At 38.3% G+C, this 21,122-nt stretch overlaps 1 protein-coding gene across 1 annotated transcript in view; it reads left to right on the forward strand.

The window, feature by feature from the left end:
* LOC139940736 (fibroblast growth factor receptor-like 1) overlaps window positions 1–21,122 on the forward strand; it is a 48,390-nt gene that overhangs the window by 11,376 nt on the left and 15,892 nt on the right. The window contains exon 3 of the mRNA XM_071937104.1: window positions 14,713–14,985. Within this exon, the coding sequence (XP_071793205.1) occupies window positions 14,713–14,985 (273 nt within the window). The remainder of the gene's footprint in view (window positions 1–14,712; window positions 14,986–21,122) is intronic.

Consider the following 21,122-nt stretch of genomic DNA (forward strand, 5'->3'; position numbering starts at 1 on the left):
CATACAGCATAGTGAATGAAACATTCATGAAAGGGAAACGGTACGAGTGACTAATGAAATCATTGTACTTTTTCAAAGAGTAATCAGGTGATTGGCTGTCTGGTTAATAATCAACAACACTGGTGGCATTGAACCTAACCTGACACCTGTTTCATAACACAATTAGCATACTGAGCAACAAAATGGTGGATAGCAAGAATTGCATTCACCCTTTACAGTATTTTGGTTAAAGCTTATTTTTGTGTGGAGACCTACACCAGATCTTGCCAGTGTGGTTTCCTTTTTTCCCTGCAATTATAATAAGCTGGCACAGTTATTCTTTCTATGAAAGACCTACTTGTCAATCACATCAATAGTTCGACACTTTGTAGTGCCACATTTCTGTCGTTCACATCCCCCACTTCTTTTATAATGAAATTGACAAACCAAATAGCCTTTTTTCCCTGGCTGAACATGTAGGTTTTTTAGCCTGGAGGGCAAAGGCAAGAGAAAACCTACACCTATATTGGCTGCTAGCTTATAGGGCCATCTGTTGGTAATATAACACCCACAAGAAATACAATCTGACCGCCAACCCTGAAAAAATGATTCAAAATTTTGTTGGGAGAAGAGGGGCAGCCAGTAGTAGTGTTTGCAGGAGAGCCTTCTGTTGAATAATTATTTTGGTGTCTGCGGATTGTGGTGAAATATCACAGCATAAAAATCAATTATAAGGGGATATGTGGCTGGTTATTGTTGTACATGTGGTGGTATCCCCCCCCCAAAAAAAAAGCATTTTCAGGTAGACACCATTGAAGTGGGCAACTTAATATTAGGCATATACCACAGAGCAGCTAGACTTTGTGCAGCTTTGTTGTGGCTTCCATTATAAGGGTACTTCACCATTTTTCTGTGCTGCTCTGTTCCGATGAAATGCTGACCGAATTGAGCTAACTTCTATATTAGCATCAACATTTTAGAATCTGACTGACTGTGACAACAAAACCAAGTGCGTTTAGCATTTGGAGTAAAGTATTCTTCGACTAGTTTAATGGTCCATGATTTATAAAGATTGATTCAACAGAAAATCTTGCTGAGCTGAAGTAGGTTACCAGCCAAAGTACAATTGTGCCTGGTCTCCTGCTAATTTCTGCTTAGCACTATTTTGTTAACCACGACTTTTTGATTGATGCAATTGGGGCCCTGGAATGCAAGTTAATGATAGACTTGGCTCCAGTTGTGTAAGAAAAATGAATGTAGTCACAAGAACCTCCTAACAAGGTGGAATTCATCCTAGGTACCCGGCCCAAAAGTAAAAAGTCCGAGAGAAATAAAAGGAGATTAAATTCTACCGTAAGGCTCTGTGATGAAGCGGAAGTTTTCTTTAAGTAGGAACCTGATTATAAATCTAGACTGGCAGACAGTGAAGCTTAAGAGTTGATCACTTTGTCACCAAGATAATCACAGCTTCATTTTGGGTATTCAAACACACTGTACCATTGTGAGTTTGCCTCAGGATGGTCATTATTCACTCTGCTTCAGTGAAAGACATCAACATCCAATTTGCAACAATCATACATTAATGGTGTTTAAAGAGACTGGACACTATTGGTAATTGTCAAAAAACAGTCTTCTCACTTGGTGGAATTCAAAATATAATGCATAAAATAACAAACCTGTGAAAATTTGAACTCAATTGGTCTTTGAAGTTGCGAGATAATAATGGAAGAAAAAACACCCTTGTGACACAAAAGTTGTGTGCTTTCAGATGCTTGATTTTGGGACCTTAAATATCTAATTTTGAGGTTGTGAAATCAAATTAGTGGAAAACAATTCTTGAAAACAATGTTACTTTAGAGGGACCCGTTTGCTATACTTTCAAGAGCTCTCATTGCTTGTTAAAGGATTTGGGTACTTTTTCAAAATGTCCAAAGGTTTACATTAAACTTACAGGGTTTGAAGATAATAATAGTGGAAAGCTTCCCTTCAAATATTACTTACTGAGGTGCTGTAGTTTTTGAGAAATTAGTAAAACAAATGTCATAAAAATACGTTTGTAAATGCTTAGAATATTTTTCGTCTCATGAGACGAAAATTATGACATTATTTCATGACATTGTTTTACTCAATTCCCAAAAACTGCAGCACCTCAGCACGTAATATTTTCGGTGAAGCTTTCTACTATCATTATCTTCAAACAGTGTAATTTAGTGTAAATCTGTGGACATTGTGTTTTTGGTCCTACAAAAAGTACATACACCCTTTAACAAGTACGTTTTTATGCTAAAAATTATTTTCAGTAATTACCAATAGTGTCCAGTGCCTTTAACTAAACAGGTCATGTCCATGTTACTGGCAAAATCAAGGTGCTCTTTGTTAGTAAAAGTAAAAAAACCCAGGAATTCAACAGTACTGTATGCGTGTTTTATACACTGCTGTCTCGAATGGGGGTAATGTCATTCATGGATTGTGCATGGTTGACCAACTTTTGTCTGACACCCCAGAACATAGATACTGACAAAAACATTGGGAGACAATACTTGTCACAAGTATTGAAGGTTTGGGTGGTTTATTGTGGTAGAGCACCTGGATTGATACACAAGTTCATGGGGTGGGGGAGGGGGGATGGGTTTCATAAATTCAAAATCCCACACCAGGCAGGTTTTCATTGTTCATTGCATGAGAAACTTGTTGGAAACCAGTATATGAATCACAACGTTGGTCTTTTCTGATATCACGCTATTAAGATAACCAGCATATTTGGTATCTGTAGTTCATATCTCATACCATGTCCAAATACAGATTGTCAACCCGTCAGGCTAACATGATGTATGTGTTTTTTTTTTATTCTGGTGGCAGATGTTACGCAGTATGGATTTTGTACCTTCTTAATTGACATGTAATCAAAGATATCGCTTCATATCGGGCGGTCTGCAAATACGCAGCATTTACAACGACTAGTATTGGCATGATAACGACGCTGCCGAATCACTCTTAATGAGGCTTTTGGCTCAACTTGAGAATAACCCCCTGATCGCAAATTGGCAAGATTGCGTATCTGAAGTGGCGGTGATTGTATTTAACAAGGAAAATGAATCAACAAATTCAGATAAAAAGAAACATTCCTAAAAAGTGTTTAACCCCCTGTGTAGTGCTAATTCAAGTAGCTTGTTATTGCTATTGTCTATTTTTATCATTTACAAGCAGAAAACTTAATTCGAAGTAATGTCGAAAAAATGTAAGTTTTTATCCCCTGAAATTTGAATCTGAGAAGTGTTTCTTTCAGGAACGTTTCTCAGATTGTGTAATAATAATATATGACTTGTTCTTCCTTTGTGGAATCAACCCCTGCGATTTTTTGGCGATTATTTCAAAAAAACGCTATCACCTTTTGAAATGAACTTTGCACAGGTTAGTTTTAATGTATATGAATTCATTTACAATAGGATTAAAACAATCAAACAGTTCTAAAAATTAAAAACCAAAGGTACACTTTTGTCTTTAAATTTATACATTGTGGCCTAATAAAAATAGAATGGTCTCTGATGGGTAAACAACCAGTCCTTTAAGCCCTGACCTCAAACCACACTTCACCTCTCTCCTTCCTTGTCTGGATCCAGAATGTTTTGATTTCCTCACCCCCCTAGTAAGAACCTAGAGGATCAGTTGCAGGCATGTTGTTCCAAGGGGTGTGTCATTAGGGTTAGGACTTTCTCTAGAAGAAGGGTGCACAGTGGGTCAGCATTTTTAGCAAAACCCAATTCTAGACCCAGCAAATTCCGATCAGGGATCTGGTTGTGCGAAAATTCCAAATGTGTGTTGCTAATGTAAACAACGATCTGAGGTCAGGGTAGGGAGTGACTGTTGAGTAATACCTCAGAGGACATTGAAGGACAATAACCAGTGTGGAAGGATTGAAGGGTTACCATGGAAACCATGGCAATGATGTGCCGGTGATCCAGCCCTGTATGCTTTGTTTTTGAAAGGGCAAGGGCACCTAAGTTTTTTCTCTTTTGTAAAGGGCACCCTATTGAGGAGATTGTAGCTTTCTTCTGGAGCATTTCATGGATACTTTAAGACCAGTGTTGTAGCCGCAGTGCTGGGAGGGTTTGCCCAGAACCAAGAAATTTCACTCAGCACTCTGAGCCGCTTGTTGAACCGCTTGCCCTTGGTGGACTAAATTGGGTTTAGAGCCCACCACTAAAACTGGTCTAAAGCTACAACACTGTTTAAGACCATTCCTGTAAGATTCTCAACAGGGTTAATCTAACCCAACACTGTCTCAGCCCATTCAGGTTCCCCATTTATACAACCTGGGTTAACAGACGCAACTATGGTATTGGCCTTGCTCAAAAACACAAGTGTCATGACTGGGAATCGAACCCACAACCATCGAACCCAATTCCAAAGAGCTGCTTAAGCAGAAAATATTGCTTAACAAATTTCTGCTTAGCAGAAATGTGCAGGATACCAGTCACAAAATGTACATGTGACTTGGTAGTTGGGCTGGTAACCTTATTCTGGTCAGCAACACTTATTTGTGCTTAGCTACTTTTTGTGCTTAAGCAGCCCTGTGAAATTGGGCCAAGAACTTGAGCCCAATGCAGTAGATCGCACTCTACCACAATTTATATCTTTTAGAATGAATTCAAAGCAATTCAGTGCTCTAATTCCATAAGCACTACACGCTTGATAACAGTTGACATTACTGAAAGACTCCACAGTGATATCATTTCTGTCTGATTTAGGTTACTTGCAGTCTATCAGACATTAACCCCCCCCCCCCCACACCCTTTCTTATCTCCCAGTCCCTCAAAGAAAAATCATATTTAGCCCATTTCTGACACAATGCAAGTTCTGATTGAGTCTGACATAAGTGTGGTTCTAAATGTGACATATGACACATTTCGGTTAAAGTGCTTGTCCTACTGTTCGCATTTAGGATTCTTCTCTCATTCGCCCCATAGGCGGATACAAAGTGCACTTCACATGTGTAGAAATATAGAACGCTGTTGTACCCCGGCAAACTAGACATACACTTGAAGAGAGCGGTTAGTTTAAAAAAAAAAATAAAAAAAATAAAGTGCACAATAAATGTGAATGTGTGTAGGTGTTTTTTTTACTGATGTGAATTTCTTGGGATGGTTTGATCAAATTAGAATGGGGAAAAAACTGAATGTTCATCGCTTGGAGTGTTGACAGATGGAGTAGTTGAAACTAGGCATCGATCTCATGGAATTGTGCTTGGCATTGTGAAAAAATATGTATTTCAACCGGATCACTTGTCATCTTGTCTGTGTTGTCACAGCTTGACAAGTAGGGAAGGGAATTATTGATGGAAACCAGACTAGATGCGTTACTCAGCTGTTGCTGTTATGTTGATGATGTGTTAAGTTGTTTAGAAACAAAAATTATTTAATAGAAGGAATTTTGCATTGGGGATAAAGAATATTAATTTACGTTTTACCCATGGGTTAGCACTGTATACTCGGTTCTTGAGTACAGGTCGTAGGTGGGTTCGAATCCCACCCGAGTAATATGCCTGTGAATTTTTTAACGCAAAACACCTTTAGCAGTTTTGTTGTCCCCTTATGGCTGTTAGTTAATCTAAGACAATCGGTTTGTAAGCATTAAGTAGCTGAGCAAGTAGCTTATTCAAGCAGAAATGTTGACCAGCTAAAATGTCCATCTGATGTTTTTACCCGTTACAGGCAATGATTTCGGCCAGCACTTAAGCTTAGCAAGAACTTTAGACTGAACTTATTTTGGTGCAGACTGAATGCTAATTATCGAGTAGCAATTGCTGTTTTTTGAGTAGCAATGAAGCAATTTTGTGTAGCATTTTGCTCTGCTATACAAGGAAAATCGTTCACTGCATTATCATCATAAATTGCTTAGCAGGGAATTAAGCTAAGCCGCTATCTAGAATACTCCCTCTAAGCGTCATCAGAAGATGCTCCTCCTCATTGATCTCAATGGAATATCAGACAATCTCTCCAAGCATGTCAGTTGACATGTCACTGCAGCCTATTGTTATTTATGACTGTTGCAATCCTCAGATTTATGATGCCCCTCAGTGGTTGTAAATGTCAATGTAATGACCAGTGAAATGTGGCTTTTTAGAACTGTCAAAAGAAGAGGCATGGTTGAATTGACCTGGTAGTATATTCTTGTATAACTGTTGATCAGTGGTGACTGACATTAATGTGAATGGGTTAAAGCATGGAGGATTTGTGAATTTGCATTAAGGATATGCACAGCTAATGCATTTTTAAGGGTATGTTAGACTCAAAGTCATTGATCTGGTATTAACCTGTCTGATGGATTCACTCAGTGGCAGTCATCGATCCATCTTGCAGATTCTTTTGTGACACTGACAGGACCAAGTTGGTCCCATAAGCATTGAGTTTTAAGTAATTTATGCATCTCTTCAAATACTTAAATATTTCAACATAGTTTATGAATCACAGTTGATTGATTTATGTAGTTCATAATCATTAAAAAAAAACATCAAAATTGGATTGGTAGTTTTATTTTCAAGTATTTTGTATAAATAAAATTCTAAAAGAACATATCATTTCATATGAAACTTGAGTCCTTCTGAGTTTCCTTTTTGCATTTTTGATACATGTGATACCTGCACAGTCTATAAGCTGGTTATCCAAGTTTGTGAGAATAAATTAATTCTAGTGGAAAATAAACAACTAGCGAAGCTAGTCAAAAACTTTGTTTGGATTTCATTTAGTGGAGTTATTTGTTGTAGATATCCAATTTGTTTTTTAAGAAGCTCGGGTAGAGAGAGGTATCAATGTTTACAAGTTCAAAGGTCACTTGAGCTATATATTAAGAGGTCAGTAAGGGTCACCGTTAAGGGTTACTCGACTCCAGAGGTGAGAGTATCGACAAATCAATACATTCCTTTCTAGCCGCAGGGACAAATCTGAGACAAAACCTGTCGGAATGACAGGGATTATGTGTCAACTCACAGTACAATTTGTGCTGTTATTGGCTTGTTATATAGAATATCTCACTGGGAAAGTGTTTGGTTTGGTGTATAAGTAGCTATAGCTTTTAAAAATTACAATTTGTGCCGTTATTGGCTTGGTAAAATGTTTCAGTTGGATGGTGTTTGGTTTGGTGACTCCGTAGCTATAGTTTTTATAAGTAGCATCCAATAGAAGTTTTTAAAAACCTGTGACAGTTATAACATTATATCTGCATGATGCTGGATTTATTTAACCTAGATTTAGTTAAAGTTTTTGTTCTCCCACAATTTTTCAGCTAAAGTTTCTTGGGATTTAGTGCAGCATATGGACTACATGAGGGTATTTAGTTAAGATCAAGACTGTAGGGTTTAATGATTAAGAACTCAGAGCCCTAACAACACTATTCCAAACCTTACTCTTATTCTAGGGCTATGTTCTAGGGGATCTAGCAAGCATCAGTTCTCTCTCTTTGATGGATGAACCACTGACCAAAAACTGAAAGGGTGATTGATCAGTTCATTTCACACTTAATCTCAGAACGAGGAATTCCTCTCTCCACTGAAAGGAAATGGTCAATTTGGGCAACGCCGAGGGGAGATGCATATAAAGTTCAAGCTGTTTGATTAGAAGAATAACCGGGAAGCTAGAAGAAGATAAATTGATGGATGGTTTTCGTAATACCACTACAATCAATTTTGCCTGTTTGATCGTCATTTTTATCCTCTTGGTTTTTTTTTCTTCTTTCCTCTTTGCCCGATGATCTGACGATCTGACGGGTGCCTGGTCTGACAACATTGGCAGTTCCATTAGTGATATCTGAGTTGTTTAGCATGTTAATGGTGTTCCTTCAAGGATTGTCGACCAGTTCAGGCTGTCGAGATAGATTTACATCAACCCTCAATGCATCTCCAATCAGAGATTTTCCTTTTACCTTGATTGTCGTTTGGGGGGGGGGGGGGGGGGTCCAGCATGTTGTTTTAATGCAACAGCTACAGATTGCTTCAGTGTTGTTTTCTCTCTCTCTCTCTTCGAGCTGCAGGGACCTTCGTCTGATTCCTGAATAGATTACAGAATGTCTTCAAGTATTAGTCTCATTAAAAAACAGATAGGCTTATCAGAGTGATGTAAACAGGCATGTCATTTTCTCATTTTTATCTGATTTTGTTTTGTCCTCGGAAATTCATTAAGATTAATATTAAATAGCCTAAATAACATATCAAAGAGTTTATCAAGCGAGGGGTAGTAGACACTGTATGAAAAAACTCTTGGTTTCCTGGGTAAATAAGAGTAAAGTAAGAGTAAAGAGAAAATTGTTTTAAAAAAATTACAAAATGAAATTGGCATCACAGAAGACTGTGATAAGTTTTTTTTGTAGAAATTGCCGACACTCTTTACAAAAATAGTTTATTTACATTTTAGAATTCTCTTTTTAAATCTGCCAACAAATTTGGATATGCCAGAATTCTAAGGGATGATTGCCCTTACATGTTGGCATCAAGTTTGATAAATTTTATAAAACCTTTAAATGTCTGGATTGTCATGGGACTTAAAATAATTTGTACCGATCAAAATTTTATCTGCTATTAATAAATGAGATGGAAAAGTTACTACAGAACATAACATACTTTTCAAGAATCATTGAATGAAAAAACCCCACTATTTAATCTTAACACCAGATGAAATTTATCGGAAGAATGATCGTCATTTTCAAACCAGGTGTCTCCCAATGTTGTATACGTTAACCTTTAACCAGCTAGGGGGCACTGTACGCTTATACAAGACAGCGATATTGAATTTGCTCTCTGCGAGCGAGCGCGCTGACGACTAAAATTGATAAACCAGATAGAACAGACAGGAAGGGACAAGGGAATCAATTAGAACGTGTTACAGGTTCCTTGCTTCGTCAGTGCTTTGCTCGGAGGGACTGGGTATCGACACAAAGCTTCCTTTGGCTTTCAGGCAAAACTGACAACCAGAGTTTCGCCGGACAGACGCATATTTAGCAATACTGTCCTTTGGTAGTATCTGATTTCATTTTGTAGTGGAAGCTTTTTATTGGGATGTTTTCAGTCGCTGCTGCATTGTAATCGAAACGCTGTTCAAATATTCCCACTCAAACATAGGTATTTCCTTTTTCATATCCCCCCCTGTGAATTTCCAATTATAACAGTTTTTACAGGACAAAATTTTATTTTTGGAAATAATTAGTTTTTCAGGGTTAGATCCAATGGCAAGATGATTTTATTAACAAATGTTTACAAAAAACAAATTCAAATTAACAAGAAATTTTACAATATAGGTTTCTGTTGATACTATTCTTATTAATACTTGCAATATTTTGTGTGTCCAAGTGTAAATATGAACTGTTTTCATGGTGGAAAGGGTCACAAATGTACCATAATAAGATGCTAAGTATATGTAAACTGATACGTCGATAATATTATTCTTTCACAAATTGTTGACCCCAATCGCTACTCAATAGATGTGGCTTCGTTTACAGACCTGTATGCCACTAAAGTTAATAAATGACCAGCCTCATTATAGTCCAGGGTGACATCAGTGCAGATCGGGTCATCCGCAATTTCAAAGGTGGTTGAGGACAAACACAAAAACTTCACAAATCATTATTTTTTTAAAGGTACCATTGAATCCACACACATATCATAGAATGGCGCTACCTAGCGATAGATTTATTATAGAAAGTATATAAACAGCGATGTTATTTTTAGGGAGAGAAGGTCAGAATATACATGTTATGCTGGTAATAAATCATTTCAGCGTGGGAAGCTTGCATACCTTAGAGACTGTATTCCTTAGAGACTTCTTAACGAAATTATCGTTCTATCAAGTTCCTCCGAGAAGAAAATAAACATCAAAATAGAAATTTTTAAAGGCACTGGGCAGTTTTTTTAATTACCAAAAATCAGTATTCTCACTTGGTGTATCCAAATATATATGCATAAAATAATAAATCTGTGAAAATTTGGATTCAAATGGTCATCGAAGTTGCAAGAGAATAAATGAAGGGAAAAAAGGCTTTAGGCCTGAAGTCTTTTATTATCTGAGTGAGAAATTACCTCTTTCTCAAAAACTACATTACTTCAGAGGGAGCCGTTGCTCACAATGTTTTATTCTACAGCTCTTCGTTGCTCATTACCAAGTAAATTTTTATACTAACAATTATTTTGAGTAATTACCAAGTGTCCGGTGCCTTTAAGGAAGTCAACCGGTATCAGTTGCATCGTTGCCATAGTGATATTGTTATTACCTATGACCATCTAATTAGTTCCAATAAGCTGTATGTTACGCTGTCACTTTGCGTCAGCGGTACCCTTCATAACCGGTTCCCGAATCAAGAGGTCTTCCGCATGACTGAACATGACAGACATAACTTGATAAGTCCAAGTTCCAACTAGATTACTGTAGCGTGCTCTGCAGCACATCAGCTGATACTGTCCACAGCTTGCAAAACTTACAATAATAAAAGCGATGATAATGATATGTCAAGATGTAAGGGGGGGGGGGGCGCATGTGATCTCAGCTTGATAAGTAGGAGCTACATGTTCTTAAAGCTACAGCTGAACTCTTTGAAAACACAACATCGATTACAGCTGAGCTTTCTGCTTTGTCAACTTAGAGATGAGTAGAGTTAAGGTTCCGGAAGTTTAAAGGGAAGAATACATTGTTTGGTACTCCTTAAATTAATAGCAATACAAGAAGTACAACGATAGTATAAAGCAGTTTGAGAATCATTTTGCTTCAGAAAAATGTGGTAAAGGAAAAATCATCGAATTTTATCCTAATAAATCAATTGGAATCCAATAAACGTTAGTCATAAACATTTCTCAGATTGTGTATTTCAATTATGGATTATTTTTCATGTGTAGACATAATTGATCCGGTTTTTCGGCGATATCTTAAAAACACTACCACCTTTTGAAACTACTTAGTTTTATTGTAAATTTTATATCTACATTTACATAGCATTAAAACAACTGAGAAGTTAAAAAAAACTAAAAGGATATTTTGCCTTTCAGGACTCTGCTTCAGATCTGAGGGTAAAGACAAAATTAGATCAAGGACAGAATCCGAAAGTAGAACAAAATTTAGTTTTAATTGGGTTGCTTAAGCCGACGTTTAAATTAGATCTCTTTCAAATTGGGTCTGAAATCGCTTTTCATTCGGTCAAGAGCGATTCAAATCTCCAATCAAGTTACCTGCTGAATCCCTGGAAATTGAATCCCTCTCAATGTTCAAGCAGCAAGGTGGAAGATTCTGTCGCCATTCTTTGAAGTGGACTCGTAATGAGTTTTTAATTGTTAAAGTCTTCAAACGAGGTACATGTTTCAGGAGTGACTTGTTTGCCAATTCTAGCTCTGAGTGTTGGAGAGAGGGTGGCAATTGTGGAGGGGGGGGGTTATAATTAAGATTAACTAGGCATTCCAAGACCCTAAGGAGGCCAGAGTCCTCCCCCTGAGCACTGTCTTTAATTACTGCCACACCTTCTTGCACCTGCAGTTGTGATCATGCTGGGGCAACATGAAGCACATTAATTAATGGTGAGAATTGGAAATAACTCTCATCCCACATAAGCTCCTGGGTCTAGCCTACTCTAGCTGAGACTGTGGAGCTTCAAACACTCAGTTCTGCTAATGCACAAACTTTTGAAGCACTGAATGAAAAATGTGGCTCATTAGAAAGGTTAAAGTTGGGATCAAGTGTCAGGTGATGTTTAAAGTTTGTTAACTAGTGGTCAACTAGTTAACTAAAAATAAACTTGATAACCAATGTGCGGAAGTGCTTTAAAGGAACACGTTGCCTTGGATCGGTCGAGTTGGTCTTTGAAGAGCGTTTGTAACCGTTTTTTATAAAATGCATATGGGTAGAAAGATGTTGTAAAAGTAGAATATAATGATCCACACAAACATGCCTCGAAATTGCATGATTTTCCTTTTACCTCGTCGACTAACACGTCGGCCATTTATGGGGGTCAAAATTTTGACCCCCATAAATGGCCGACCATGTCAGTTCGCACAGTAGAAGGAAAACCACGCAATTTCGAGGCAAGCTTGTGTAGATCATTGTATTCTACTTTTAAAACATCTTTCCAACCATATGCATTTTATAAAAAACGGTTACAAACGCTTTTGTTTTGACCAACTCGTCCGATCCAAGGCAACGTGTTCCTTTAATAGGAAATTCAAATCTAGTTGAGGGGATGGTAAAAGCATCTCAAACGAGTGAAGCCAGCAAAAGCATTTTTAAATGTAATTTTAACAGAAAATTTACATGTCCCAATGTTAAGTTTAATTTAGTTTTTTAGACATACATTTAATACCTGCTCCAAAAAAATAATTCTCAAAGGCATAAATTTTGCCTCACACAATCGAGGCAAATTGTCTGCCTCGCCGTGGTGCGAGTGCTGGAGTATCGCTTCATCGCATCTCATCCTGCCAAACCACACACCACCCCACTTTATCTTTAGCTTGACAGGAATAACTTAAAAGAGAGGATGCCAGGGGTACGAGTCCTCAATAATCCACAGGGCCTACAGGTGTCATTCAGTAATATCAAAAATTAATCTGTGCCATGCCTCGTTGGCGAAGGGGGCGATGTGAGAGGGGGGGGGGGGGTGGTGGATCTCGCCCCGGGTTCCCTTCATGACAACTTGACTAATAAATAGGTGATGACTCATTGTAATACCCCCAAGATGATAACTTCGTTCTCCCTTTACACTGACGTTCAATCAAGCTAGGAATGATGAATGTTGCCAAGTCATCATTATGTTCAATCTGTGGCATCTGATAAGAATCTCAAGTACTTGTTTTTGTTTCCTCCTCTTCTAGAGATTAAAATTCTTAATAAAACTGATATCAATCACTTTTATAAGGACCTCGATTGAGACAAATATGTTTAGCGATGAACATTTATTTCAACATTAAGGCACATTGTAATGTTACAGTCAGGGGTATGTGTTGGTTATGTAGATACACTGTTAAATTTCTGTCACTTTTCAATTCAAGACATTTTAATGTAAAAATGGGCTGCAAAAAATTTATTAAAGGAGGGTATACTTTTGGTAAAATTTCCAAAAAAAAAAAAAAAAACTTACTTGGTTTAAAGTGACACGTTGCATTGGATCGGGCGAGTTGGACTATTAAAAGTGTTTTAAACCGTTTGTTATGAAATGGATACGGTTAGAAAGATGTTTTAAAAGTAGAATGTAATAATCCACACAAATATGCCTCGAAATTGTACAGTTTTACTTTTATGTCGGAACGAACACGTTGCGCTCTTTTGTAGAGTCAAATTTGTTTGACTCCAGAAAACCGTGTTAGTTCGCCAACCACCATATTTGATGACAGACAATGGAAATGTGCCTGCGTGTACGCATTGCGCACAACTCTCAGCCAATGATAGCCTTTTACGCGTGTCCATTTCATCAAAGATAGTGGTCAATGACGTCAAGTGCAACCTATCTATGGACCGCGATGTATCCTTTGATTGTATATTTACAATATCGATTAAGACTTTACCATTTAAATACCTGTCCACAACATGGTGTCTGTGAGCGTGTGCAATAAAAATCAAACCGTGAACACTGCGTGCTGTGTGCTTCATTGATGTACGCATTTAGACGCGCATAGGGCCAGCCTGACAATATGGCCCCTTTCATAGCAACAAAGGGGTTATTCAACACGGTCTATTGTGGTACTACTATGCATGCACAACACAGCCAGGGTAATTTGTTGCATTACACCGTGGCACATTGTGAGGGTGTGTAATTTTCAACAAGTCCTGCCCCATATCCATAGTCAACCCACTTTCCTTGCCATTATCACCATTACTCTATTGACTCTCGCCTCTAACCGGTTCCCTCCACTCCTCTCCATCTCCCTGTGCACGCTCTCCATCTCTCTCACCGGTACCCTAAGGCCCTCTCTGCTTCTCTGAGATCAATAGGAGATAGCGAGTTTGGAGTGTTGGGAATGAGAGGGGGGAATTTGCCCTGGTTTTGCTGCAAAACTATCAAATCATAGTGGCAAAGCAAGTTGGTTGGTTTCATTCATTTTGTACCTAGCTGTCGATATGACCTGGAGGTACATGTATTTGTGTCTAAGCAGCAGGGACACAGTGTGTGTGATCAATAGAGGACTGGGTGACTATTCATCTACTTAAAGAGGATGGGAGTGGGCGGGGGATTTCGTTAGTATTAGCTCCTTAGATAATACCCTTGTCTTGAACTCGGGATTTTTTTTTTTATGGCGCTGTGCTCGCGAGAAGAGTTTTCAGTTAAAGGGGAGTTTATCAGTGGTTGTGTATGGCAGCAATATTAAGATAGTATAATCTGTGGGGTGTTTAAATGCTTTTCCTCATTATACAACAGTATTTGTGCAAGGGCTTAATAAAGTAACAGCTTATACACCCAAGTAGAAAAATGAATACCATTATGAGTAAAAACTGAGTAAAAATTACATTGTGTATACCCTGAAAGGTGTCAATGTTTTTTACGTTATCATCAAAATCCTTTGGTATGATTTTATGAAGAAACCCTCTGATTCCTGTACCTAGAACACTTTAGGAAAATCAATGAATGCAGGAAGATTTGCAATAAATGCAACTGTTTGTCTTCCTTTAAAACATTTTGCAGAGAGATGTTAGGGCTGTGTAATTACAGAGAGTATCCCCTTTTTCTCACTTCATTTCTAATGATCTAATGTGTGAATTTGTTTTGTTGTAACTTCAGGTCCACCACGCCTTGCCGAGGCAATTGTTGGGTTCCAAAAGACACGAGTCGGACGAACCATCAAACTCCTCTGCCCAGTAATCGGTAACCCCCCACCCCTGACGATGTGGAAGAAAGACGGAGAATCCATCAATACACTGTGGGAGAGGTTCAAGGTGTTATCGCCGGGTTTGAAGATCAAGAATGTTGAGATGGCGGACGCAGGGCAGTACGTTTGCCGAGCTACCAATGGATTCGGTAGTGTGAGCATTAACTATACGCTAACTGTTATGGGTAAGTTGCATAATTAGTTACTAGCAGCAGTGGTTGTGTCCGGATCTTTGTTGTGGAGAGCAAGTGAAACGAATAATCCAATTTGATTACCTTTAAATTTTCACTCAATTGGTCATCGAAGTTGCTAAAGAATAATGAAAGAAAGCACTCCCTTGTTGCAAAAATTGGGATGCTAGTTCAGATGCCTAATAAAAGGCTTTAGGCCTGAATCTTTTGATATTTGAGGGAGAAATGACCTCTTTCTCAAAAACTATGTCTCTTCAGAGCATAGAGCAAGGACTTCAGAGGGAGACGTTTCTCACAATGTTTTATACCATCAACAGCTCTCCATTGCTCGTTACCAAGTCAGTTTTTATGCTAACAATTACCAAAAGTGTCCAATGGTTTTAAAAACATTGACAATTTGTACATCCTTAAGAAAAAAAGATAATTCTACATTGATAATAATGACACTGGATTACAGATATAGGGCACTTGCATATCATTTTTTTCTTATGTGAAATATATCGGCAGCCATAGTTTATAAACCTTGTCAAGAGTCTAGTCTGGTGCCATGATTCATGACACGTTGCCATGACAACCACGCTATCGGCTTGGGCGTCTTGTGTATAATGTTATTCCAGTCGAGTGGTAATAAAGGCAACATTGGTCTTTGTGGGCTTGGAAAAATAAAGAAAGGGGGTTAGGACATCGCAGAGGGAGAATTGATGGAGTAGTGAGCGGGGTAATAAATTAACCAGATATTTATGGGTCTGTGTGTGTGTTTGAAGGGCTGAGGTGACATGCTGCTGTGATTGTGATGGGGTCTAGCTGGTGTGAAAAGGAACGTTTTCCTGTGCTTTGAAATGAGCACATTAACGCTTCAGACAAAAGATGATTTGTGACATTAGGGGAACATTAATGTCAGGCAAACTGACAATTTACAGGATGGCTGTCAAATTAATAATTCCAAAGTGCATGTAAAGTGTGGAGAATGGTAGCATTAAGGTGTAGTTAGCATCATAGCACGGTGCTTAGTGTCTGCTTATGGGGGTGTTTTATGTGTGGTATATGTGGCAATCTACAGCCAATGAAAGGCATTATTATGCTATTAGTAACATGGATTCACACTGAGCAGCTTTGGATGGTGTGAAATGTTCTATTAGCAATAAAGGCATCAACCATCTTTGGTAATTGTCAAAGACCAGGATGCTTACTTGGAGTGTCACAACGTATGCACAAAATAACAAATCTGTGAACATTTTGACTCAATTTGTCATTGAAGTTGCAATAGCATAATATATAAAAAAATTCTTTATGCGCAAATTTGTGTGCTTTCAGATGCCTAAAAAAGCATCAGGCCTGTAATTTATTTGATTGAGAAATTACCCATTTGCATGGGGTCTGAGGGGTTCAAATTCAAGCGGTAACTTGTGACTAAGCAAGTCATTGTACCAGAAATTATTCAAATCTAATTCGCAAATGGCTTATTTATATGCCCAAATTTCCAGGCAATCTTGAAGAAAAAACACCTTCACACATCTCCTTCACATAAACTTCTTAGGGATGAAGTAAGATAGTGTTGGAAAACAACTCCAGTTCTACCGAAGTGCTTCTTTCGCATGCAGTGCGGTTGGTTGTCTCTAAGATGCCAGTAAAATGTCCCTGTGAGACAAGGCCCCTAATACATAGCGATTGATGCTAGATGGTTAATACATGACGGACGAGACGGTCTGCTTGTCACATTTCTCTTGAGCATATAGATCTTCTATCTTCGCCGAAAAAAATGCTTAGAAGTAATTTCGGACCACCAAGCTTTTCCAGATGGGGGAAGTCCAAGACTACACGAACCCATCTTTAGAAAGCCAGCCAGAGTGCACTTGGGTGCATCGTGTAAACCTCTCGACAGATCCTACGCAACTCGTACCAAACCCCACCACCAGAAATAGCCATTATTGGAGAATTTGTTGGGGATATTATAGACTGGCCTCGTTGATGCGATGAGTGACAACTTATATATTATATATCTCTATAGGGAAACCATAATGGGATATCATTGATTGTGCCATCTTGTAAGAAAGAGAGCTGTTAAAATAATAAATAGGGAAGCATTAAGGTCCACATTTTCTCAATTAAACCTGATGTACTAGAACAGCGCTACCCATCGTGGCCAATTATGAGGTTTTCCTAGCTAGTACAAACTAATCTGTGGAGAAACGAATGACAGATGTCTGGATAAGGTTTGTCTTCAGTCAACCAAATGATCACATGTTCATGTTTCCGTCTCAGATTTTCCTCTCTTGATTCAAAGACTGTTTCAAACATTTGGATTCGAACCAGAATTACTATCAATCATCGGTGTCAGACGCCTTGCTTTTAAATTTCTCTCCAAAAAAGGATGACTGTTAAATAACCTTGAGCCTGTCATAACTATTTTTATAAACTTGATACTGATGCCATTCATTATGATTAATGGACACATACATTATTAGCCAAATTTGTTTTATTTTATCGACAGCAGGTTTTTAATCTTCTAAATCAGACAAGGTACACATAATAAATAATGTATACTGCACCCTGAAGACTACACTAACAGTAATGCACTGGTGTTGGCCTCACAGCAGATGCCAAGCTTAATTGATTGAGATCAATTTCAACACCACTGACAAAATGAATTAAATGAGATGCCATCAATCCAGCTCTTTCAGGAGAGACACCCCCTCCCCCCATTTGCTTGATTGACATCTTGGAACAACTGATCTTGATGACTGATTATCATCAGCGAGGGTTGTAGGACAATGTAGTATTTGATGAACAGGGCCCAATTTCATAGAGCTGAGACCGAACCGTCGAGACCAAACCGGCTCTTTTCAGAGCCACCACTCCTTCAAAAGAGTTTACCCATGGTTGTACCCGCAAGTTTACTAGAGCCACCACTCCTTCAAAAGAGTTTACCCATGGTTGTACCCGCAAGTTTACTAGAGCCACCACTCCTTCAAAAGAGTTTACCCATGGTTGTACCCGCAAGTTTACTATTAATATTTATATTTATAGTTGCTCTTATTCTCCACACCATGCAAAGCTTCAAACACCATTTTCCATAGAGCTGGGTAAGCTTTTTATGATTACTAGAAAATAATGAAAGAAAAAACACCCCTGTTGCACAAATTTGTGTGCTTTCAGATGCATAATAAAAGGCTTTTAATATTTGAATGAGAAACTACTTCTTTCCCAACAAATATGTTACTTCAGAGCATTTTAGAGGGAAGCGTTTCTCACAATCATTTTAAACTTCCAACAGCTCTACATTGCTCATTTTTTTTGAGTAATTACTAAAAGTGTCTAGTGCCTTTAAATAGAAGGTACACTTTTGATAATTGTCAAAGACCAGTCTTCTCACTTGGTGTATTCCAACATATGGATAAAATAACAAGCCTGGAAAAATTTGAGCTCAATTGGAAAATGATGAGAAAAAAACACCCTTGTTGGACGAATTTGTTTGCTTCAGATAGGAATAAAAGACTTCTGGCTAGAAGTCTATGCTATTTCAGAGGGAGTCGTTTCTCACAATGTTTTATACTATCAACAGTTGTCCAATGCTCGTAACCCAAGTCAGTTTTTAAATTAATATTTGTTTTGAGTAATTACCAAACGTGTACCTTCCCTTTAACAAAAAAAGTTGTTGGGTAATGTTTTCTGTTTCCTTTTAATTTTGACCCTTGATGTTTGATACTGACATTGATTGACACTACAGGACACCTGTTTTTGTGAGTCGTTATCTTGCTACCCTGTACCCCAATGGTGTACACTTCAATCACCTATTGACTCCAGTTGACACCCCTCCATGTCCAACCTCTTATTTCTATATTATGAGTAAACACTACTCGTGACCAAACTTCAGAGGGTTTTTATAATAACTTTATCTGGTATTGTTTTGGGGAATCATTACTTTGAAGCCAGTTGCATGGAAACAGTTCCAATCAACATAAAGTAAGATACCTGCCCAAGCACAATGTGTCCTCCCTACAAAATTGTCAATCGACAAAATGACTAGTAGAAGAAGCTGCTTTGTGCTGCCATTGATTGCTGACAAAAACATTACAATTGGAAATGTAAGGCCTGCCTTTAAAAAAAACAAAAACAAAAATTTATATTTTTGTATGGAATAAAGCTGTGATTTTTTGTGAAGCCTCGTGTTAGGCCTGTATGCTTCGTATTTGAAAGGGCAAGGACACCAAGGCATTTTCTCCTTGGTAAAGGCAACCTATGAGGAAATTGTAAATTTCTCCTCGAGCATTTCAAGGGCACCAAGGCAATGACCAGGGGGCATGAAAGCATCTTTGTTGCCTCTGTGAAGTATCGGGCCTGCTCTGTATCTCTTTATATACCATAGTATTTAAGTGGCTAGAAATACACTTTTTAGCATAGGTATACATTTGCTTTAAACAGTTGATTGTGCGAGACCAAATAGCTCAAGTGTGTATTTTGGTTTTGTACTGAGTTGCACCTGCAATGGGGGAGTGCCGTTTCTGTTCCGCTAAAGAAATTGTCTTGACGAAACAATCGGCTGGATGTTTGCTCGTGTCTTTGTGTTGCTCTGCCACAAAAGATCGCTTATGGAACCTACTTGAGAGTTTACATGTCCTAAACTGTGCGATTGATAGCCGAAGTAGTCACCTGATTAAACATTGATACCTGACCCTGAAACATTCTGTGAAGGAAAGGAGCCATTCGACAGATGTTTGGAAGAGACGCAACTTGTTACACCCTCAATTTATGAGAAAATAGAATTAGCTTTTGCAAACTGCTTACCAACCATAGGTATAAATGCAAGAAACAGAGTCTCTCTCAAAGTTTTTTTTTTTATTGAAGCCTAAAAAAACCTCAAAAAGTTCTGCTAGCAGGGTCGAAACATCAGGGCCCAATTTCATGGCTCTGCTTGCCGCCGAATTCTGCACTTACAATCACGATTCCGCATTACATGCAAGTGCTGAATTTCTGCGCTAGCCTTGTAAGCATAGAGCGCCTAGTTACGCAGAGTACGCACGCGGAGAAGCCAAAATTCGCCGCTTACCCGTGAAAAACGCTTGCCGTAAGCACAGATTTCCCTGCTGCTGTAAGCGTTGATTCTCTGGTTATGGTAAGGCAGAGCCATGAAATTGGGCCCAGGCCATGGTTACTACCCTCAACTCAATTTATGGCGATCAGACACTGTTTTGCTTGAAATACTTCGCTGTGACAAATTGCTGGACAAAAAAAATTGTTTCCTGGTAGTGGTTTTTCCTGGTAGTGGTTTAGGAACTTGCTCTTTGCAGAGCTTCAGATGCGTGTACACACTGTGCGGGTTTCTCAGGCTACTTGATACCAATCGAATCAGCCTCGTCAAAACAGTCACTGGTTTCCATTTACACTGGTGAGATGTATGAGATTTCCCCATTGTCCTTCGTCTTATATCCCTTTCCCCCTGTGAGGAATTCTCAGAGGTGTTGTTTCACCACAGAGTGTTTTTTTGGCTGTTGTTTTTTGTCATCGGTTTAATTTGGACGGGATTCAATTTGCTTTTGGGATTGAAGTTGAAATGGAGCCTAATTGTCGGATCAATAGTAATAATGTGAGTCGGTGGTGAACTGTCATGAATTTACAACGACGCAGATAAACTTTTATGTTTCCAAGTCGTTAAAGGTTTTGTGTACTTTTTGTCAAAAAAACACAATGTCCCCAGATTTACATTAAACTCACACAGCTTGAAGATAATGATAGTAGAAAGCTTCCCTTAAAATATTACTTACTGAGGTGCTGTAGTTTTTGAGAAATGAATTAAACAATGATACAAAAATAATTTTCATCTCGGGGGAGACGAAAATTATTTTAGCATGTAAAACGTATTTACCAGTACTTGTATTTACTGTGGAGTCTTGTGGACATTGTGTTTTGTGTCCAACAAAAAGTACCCAAACCCTTTAAGGATTCTTATGTAATTATATAAATATGCTAACTACTTACATTGTTTTTCTTAGCGGCAACTGGTTACCAATTCAAATGTCACTCAATGAGCATGTTACTTCTCAACCAGTTACAAAATGTTTAAACCACCCCTTTTCCATTTGACTGCCTTTGTTACACCTTCTTGTATTTGTGTATTGTGTTGTCATTAAGCC

Source organism: Asterias amurensis, chromosome 8 (assembly GCF_032118995.1).
Source record: "Asterias amurensis chromosome 8, ASM3211899v1".
In the NCBI taxonomy this organism is placed as follows: Eukaryota; Metazoa; Echinodermata; class Asteroidea; order Forcipulatida; family Asteriidae; genus Asterias; species Asterias amurensis.